This window comes from Haplochromis burtoni, unplaced genomic scaffold (genome assembly GCF_018398535.1).
Source record: "Haplochromis burtoni strain Fernald_Lab_line unplaced genomic scaffold, NCSU_Asbu1 Contig_46, whole genome shotgun sequence".
In the NCBI taxonomy this organism is placed as follows: domain Eukaryota; kingdom Metazoa; phylum Chordata; class Actinopteri; order Cichliformes; family Cichlidae; genus Haplochromis; species Haplochromis burtoni.
The window spans coordinates 874,144-880,801 of NW_024582407.1; the positions used below are offsets into that span (position 1 = coordinate 874,144).

The 6,658-nt window shown below is 41.5% G+C and overlaps 1 protein-coding gene across 1 annotated transcript; it reads left to right on the forward strand.

Annotated features, from left to right (window-relative positions):
- The first annotated feature begins 823 nt into the window (after positions 1 to 823).
- Positions 824 to 6,319, forward strand: si:dkey-174i8.1 (arylsulfatase I). Its single transcript, XM_042220286.1, is given in 6 exon segments — positions 824 to 827; positions 2,511 to 2,841; positions 3,433 to 3,549; positions 3,551 to 3,763; positions 3,849 to 4,695; positions 4,698 to 6,319. Coding segments are annotated over 6 exon segments (1,740 nt in total). The 3' UTR covers positions 4,926 to 6,319.
- Positions 6,320 to 6,658: the final 339 nt, after the last annotated feature.

Sequence of the window (6,658 nt, forward strand, 5' to 3'; positions counted from 1 at the left end):
ATTCGTCATCATGAATAAATCACAGCAACTCCTACTCCCTTCTACCCTGCACCACTGCCTTTTCCAAAACACACCCGCATGCAAACACACACTGTTAAAACACACACTGGGTTTGCATGGTTTGCTTGTTTTACCTACACACCAAATTCCCCAGTACTGTCATTCAGAAAGGGATTTTTCCCCTCACTTAGACATTATTCTTGACAATGCGAGCCCTGAAAAAGTAAAAGGGTCAACTATAAACTGAACCTTTTTGTAGATTGTTTGTTTTATTTTCGTCTTTCATCATTGTGGGTTTTTTAAAATGTACTTCTGCAGCCCACATCGTATGTAGAAAAGAATCTATAACACCAGTTTTTGATAGAACCATGTCTTTGTGTCTCCTCAGACAGCTGAGGAAAGAGTACAATCCCTTACTGTCTACTCCTCAAGAAGACATTTGTCACTTTCCATTTTTACAGCCCCATCTCCCTCTCGTCTCCCTCCTCTTAGTGGTAGAACAGAGTTCACGTCGTCCTGCATTTCCCCGAAACAAACTGATGGCTACACCCAGAGACCTCGACGTGCACACACACACAAGACAAAGTGACTGCTCCTTTTATGCCACTTTGTTTATCTTGTACTCTTAGACACTGAAGCTTTTTCTGTCCACTGCTTTTCCTTTTTCTTCCCCCTCTTCTTTCCTGTACCCCTCTTGACACTTTAACTTTATAATATATAGTCCTTTGTTTACATGTTCACATTTCCCACAAATCATTTCATCATTCTTAGTGAAAGATGATACTGAGATAAGAATCTCCCCAGTGGATGCTTCACTTTCACCATGGGTAAAAAGCCTGTGAAATTACATAACTTTGTCTCCATACGATAGGAAATGGACTCGTATGTGAGGCATTGATTTTCTCTCAGCATTGTGGGGTGCAGATGGCAGTGAGGTGAAGACTAAGAGCACAGTGGTCGATAAATATTCTCATCACAATTCCGGAAGCTTTCCTTTGGCCGGATAGGTTTCGATGCCATCGCACAGGCAGTAATTGTTAACAGGTATTAAATGAGCTGCACCAATCAATGAAAGACAAATTAAAGAGGCTAAAGGATTTATAGTGTAGTTAGGGATCAACAGCACAGAAAATAATCTTAATATTGGCTGAAAAGTTTTAATATAAGTTTGGGAACATCAGAGTAGTTCAACAATAAGGGACACCCACTGTAGCGAAACAAATAATGTTATTTTCTTCTCCGATAATGAATTTTTTGCAGGATTTATGTCCACTCCCCAAAGATGGGTTACAAAGTGGCTTGCAGCTGCACAACAACTGTGGGCAGGCCAAAGCAGCTGAAACAGAGGTAATAGATGTTTGACTCTTTGGACCTGCTTTTGATAGATTAGCTCGCTGCCAGCTCAGTACAACACAAGCCAGAAGGATGTTGCTTATTAAAGAAAAAAAACACAGAGGTTTTATAGTGAAGTCATTTTATAGTCCAGCACTGGTAACCAAGTGTTTTCCTGGTGTGGCTCTACCTGAAGGAAAGAAAAGTATTTAAGTGTCAAAATTTGAATTTCGGGTCAAGAAAGTGCATCATATGTGTTGCGTTCTGCGTAAATCTTCCGTGTTCCTGCTGTCAAAACACGAGTTCATGGACTTTTTTTCACAGACTTGTGAAAAGACATCTTGTATGTGAGTGACATAGGGCAGCTTGAGTTGGCTAAAGCTGCTTGCAGGATTCACTTTATTAATGATTCTTCTGATCCAGTGCACGTCCTCATTTGACAGTCTTATAAGTTAAACCCCTGAATAAAAAGTCAGAATTAGTGTCACTCTTTTTTTATTTATTTATTTTTTTGCTGCTGTTCCTGTTTCATCACCAATATGGCTACATATAGCCCAAGCTATCCTCTTATAAAAGTGCCACCTCGTCACAGTAAACCAAATTGTTGTACAGTTATCTTTCTGAAAATCGTTTGTTTTACTATTGCTTAAACTTTTGGTTGTTTGACATATTTACCACTGTACATCTGTTAGGTTTATGGTTTGTAGCTTTAATATTACCTTAATGTAGTGTTGCTGTGAGTATAAAAATCATGATTTGCAAGCTAAGAACACCGTGTCTGTCTACTTTCTCTGAGTAGTACATTTGCCTCTAATTCTTACCCAACACCTTCCTAGCAATCTTATAGCACAACTGAAGCTACATAGGAATCTAGTGAGGCACTGCAAAAAGGTAAACCTCTCTGTCTCTCTCTCAAACTCTCACCTCTGCCAGTTTCTTGCACCTCTTAGAGACAGACTTTTTCTCCACCCACCACAGAAGCTGGCACCAGTTCAGCTCCAGCTTACAAAACTAAGAATAAGCCCCAGAAAAAGACAGCAGCTCATACTTAATGGATAGATAAGACTTTTGGACAAGCTCTTTGAGACCACAGATCTGCCCGTTCTGCAAATGTGATCTGGCTGGAGATTTATTAACTGCAGACTAAGCAGAAATACGAAGAAAAAATCAGCTTTGAGTAAATATTAGTTACAAGGCATTGCTCGAGATTACGGGAAGAAGCTCCTCTTTGTTTATTCTTGTGATTGGTGCAACCTTGTTCTTTAGCCTTGCCTGTCAGGATGAAGACACGTTTAAGGAAAGTGTGAAAACAGAGGAGGTTGAAAAGCCCAGGCTGCCTCACTTTATCTTCATTATGGTGGACGACCAGGGCTATGGAGACATTGGTTACATTGGCTCAGACATCCACACTCCAGTATTGGACCGGCTGGCAGCAGAGGGGGTTAAACTGGAAAATTATTATGTCCAACCTATCTGCTCACCCTCTCGCAGTCAACTCATGACAGGGCGGTGAGTTTCCTCGTTACATGATTATTCCGGCAGTATAATTATTCATTTACAGCTTCTGTTTGCAGCTGAAGTAATTAATCATATCATCAACAGGCTTTTTGTCTTGTGGTAATGAAGTACCATCTGTGTTTATATCAAGGAGCAAAGAGATTGTTTGCCTTCTGAAATCCACTTTATTGGAATTTTGATTGATCATGTTGGCTATAAAAGGAGCCGTGATTATTTTTATTGACTTTATATCTTTTAGCTCTTACTATATTACCACTAAGGTGTTTTGCTGAAGTATATGATATCATACATACACACACATATATAACAAAAAAGAGAGAGAGAGAGAGAGAGAAAGAGAGAGAGAGAGAGAGAGAAAGAGAGAGAGAAGAGAGAGAGAGAGAGAAGAGAGAGAGAAGAGAGAGAAGAGAATAGAGAGAGAGAGAAAGAAATACCCCACCTTCACTACAATGGTGTGTAGCAGCCTATGAGTACCCAAAGGTGCAATATTGGCTACACAACCCTTCCCCGTATTGCTTCATAATATATGTAGCAATATACTGTGACATCTTTTCTCACACTCTCCCTAGTCAATTTTGCCAGCTACCAAATTCACACTGGACTCCAGCATTCAATCATCCGCCCACGTTAACCGCTGTGCTTGCCCCCTGATATTCCCACCCCGCCAGAGCATCTGGCTGAAGCTGGATACGCCACACACGGTGGGTAAGTGGCACCTAGGTTTCTGCAGGCCAAGCTGCTTGCCAACAGGACGTGGTTTTCAGAGTTTCCTGGGCACATTGACTGGCAGTGGAGATCATTTCTCCTATCAGAGCTGTGACGGGGCAGAAGCTTGTGGATTTGACCTGCATGATGGAGACAGGCCTGCCTGGGAGATGGCTGGGAACTACTCCACTCTCCTCTGCATAGACGGGTAAGTATCCTGGTACATGTAAATAGAGAAATCCTACAGAAATACAGTCATTAAATTCTTTTAAATCTTCCATTTGTACAACCAGAGTGAAGCAGTTCTTGAAGAGACACGACCCACATACACCACTCTTCCTCTATCTCTCCCTTCAGGCCACCCATGCGCCGTTGCAGGTACCAGACCATTTTCTTCACCTTTATGATTCCCAGTGCAATCGTCTCAGGCGTCATTATGCAGCCATGCTGAGCTGCCTGGACAGCGGGGTTGCATAAGTGGTCCAGGAACTAAAGACTCAAGAGCTCTATGAAAACTCTGTACTCATCTACTCTTCTGATAACGGTGGGCAGCCACTCTCGGGGGGAAGCAACTGGACACTGAGAAGTGGCAAAGGAACCTACTGGGAAGGGGGCATTTGGACTGTGGGCTTTGTCCACAGTCCACTTCTAAAGAAGAAAGGTATAGTAAGCAGAGCACTGATTCATGTCTCTGACTGGTATCCTACTTTACTGGGGCTTGCTGGAGCGCGGCAGTCCCACCATGGCCTTGATGGTCATGATGTTTGGGGAAGCATCAGTGAAGGTCTTCCCTGTCCTCGCACTGAAATTCTTTTCAACATTGACCCAGTTTCTAGGAAAGCTGGAGAACCATATGACAAGGCATTGATACTCAATGGCTTTGGGATCTGGGACACAGTCGTGAGGGCAGCATTGTGACTTGGTGACTGGAAGTTGTTGACAGGAAATGTGGGTGATGGGGACTGGATATCACCACAAGCACTTCCTGGTGGTCCAGAACGTTGGACGAAACTTGAGAAGAGACATAATGAGCTGGGGAAGTCAGTGTGGCTTTTTAATGTCAGTGCAGACCCTTACGAGAGGTATGATTTGGCAGAAGCTCGTCCACAGGTAGTAAAACATCTGCTGACCAGGCTGGCAGAGAGTGCAACCAGACAGCTGTGATGGCCAGGAATCCACCAGATGATCCAATGGCTGACCCAGAGCTCCATGGAGGGGCATGGAGCCCCTTGCTGGGCCTAGAAGGGGATAATGAAAAGGAGGAGAGCAAGAAAGAAAAGATGATAAAGATTAGGCACTGCAAATTATGTAAGTTAAAAGCCCTCTTCAAAAAGGTGGGATCACGCCTGCAGAGGAAGACCTTATTCTAAAGGTTTCTTCTAGTAGCATTAACTGTGCCAAAGGTTCAATAGTGCCTCAAAGGAGCTAGGAAGTGTTATCAACACTTTAATTACTGTTTTCTAAGGACCACAATCATAGATGGAATAAGTTATCTACCCAATGTTCCTCTCCTCTTTTCCGTTCAGTTCAATTCCTTTTTAATTATATAGGACAAATTCACAGTAGTCACCTGAGTATGCTGAGTATATCATAAGGTAAAGACTACAATAGTTTCGGAAAATAGAAAAAAAATAGAGTACAAACATTAGTCATTTGAGGGCATAAGGGTTCTGTGACACTATTTGATGATCTGAAAGTCTTCCCCTTAAAGTATACTTAGTGTGGGAATGAAAAATAGATAAAGAAAAAATATAGACAAGCAGAAATGCACAAGGGTCAGATAGGCTAGACGGACCTACAGTCAAATACTGAAGGTCGGCAGATAAACAGGCCTCCTGAAAGACAAAGCAGACAGGACTGTGTGGCTGGCTGAGCAAGCTGACTCACTCGCTGTCCTGCGGCCAAACTGCAGCAGGGAGACTGTGGGTCATCGTAGGACTGCTTAGGGAGCAATGTGCGTGTCACTGTGCATGTATGCCTGCATTCATGAACAGTTCGATTAATAGACATAGAGATGGAGTGCGTGCATGTGGAAGTGAGGCCCGTGGTGACCTCTCAATGTCTCATCTCTTAATCATCCGAGAGGACCCTTTAAGGATGCCACAAAAACACCCACAGGGCTTGTTTTTGTCAAATGTCACCTTGTTCTTTTGTTCTCAAGGGTTATACAGATTCACTTCTGCTTAGAGCATACCCCCATGCCTTTGAAAGACCTCACCCCCACACAGTGTTCTGTCCCTGCAAACAAACCAACAAAGACTCCATAGCTGTTGCTTTTCTGGACTTTTAAATGTCACTCAAACACATCATTTTTTGACTCTATTAAATACTTTGACTTGAATTTCATTGTTTCAATAAAATCTTGAATAAAGAAGAAAAACAAGAAAAATGCTGCAGGGATACTGCTGATTAATTGTTTCTTGAATCTTAGTTGTGCTCACATCCAAACCTAAAAATTAATCTATCACTAAGCATAAAATTCAATATGTGTGTTTAATTTATACATAAACATTTACTAGACCTGCTATTTAAATTTCAGTGTATATGTGTCTATTTTTTTTCTCAGTTAGTGCCAAACTGAATCATAATGTCTTAGAAATGAAGCCAATCCCAAATGTGGGCAGAAAAGCTATTTTTCACATCCATGTGATGCTTGTTATGGCTGTTCTGTGAAAAACATATTTGTCATTACAAACACTCTGTATCTGTGTGCTTGTATTATGTGGAAGACTGATGATGATTATCATTAAAAAAAAGAATTTGTAAAACCTAAGATTATGAATCCTTTGCAAAATTCTTGCTTTCTGTGTGGACTCTGCATTGTGGTTAAGACGGTGGTTCTTGAACTTAAGGGCAGTACTTCCTGCTGGGGCATGAAGCCATTGCATGTGAGTAATTGGATGCAAATTGGAACTGCTGTGATTTAATATAATAAATGCAAGTAAAACAAGCAAGTGAAAATTCCACTTTAATTCTTTCCGTTATTGTTAATGGCTGATAAAAAACAAATTCAGGGATGTAGGTTGTGAACTCAAGGAGAACATGACAGAAAAGCTGTTAGCTAAGGTTAGGAAAAGATGATGGTTAAATATGATTAAGGAAT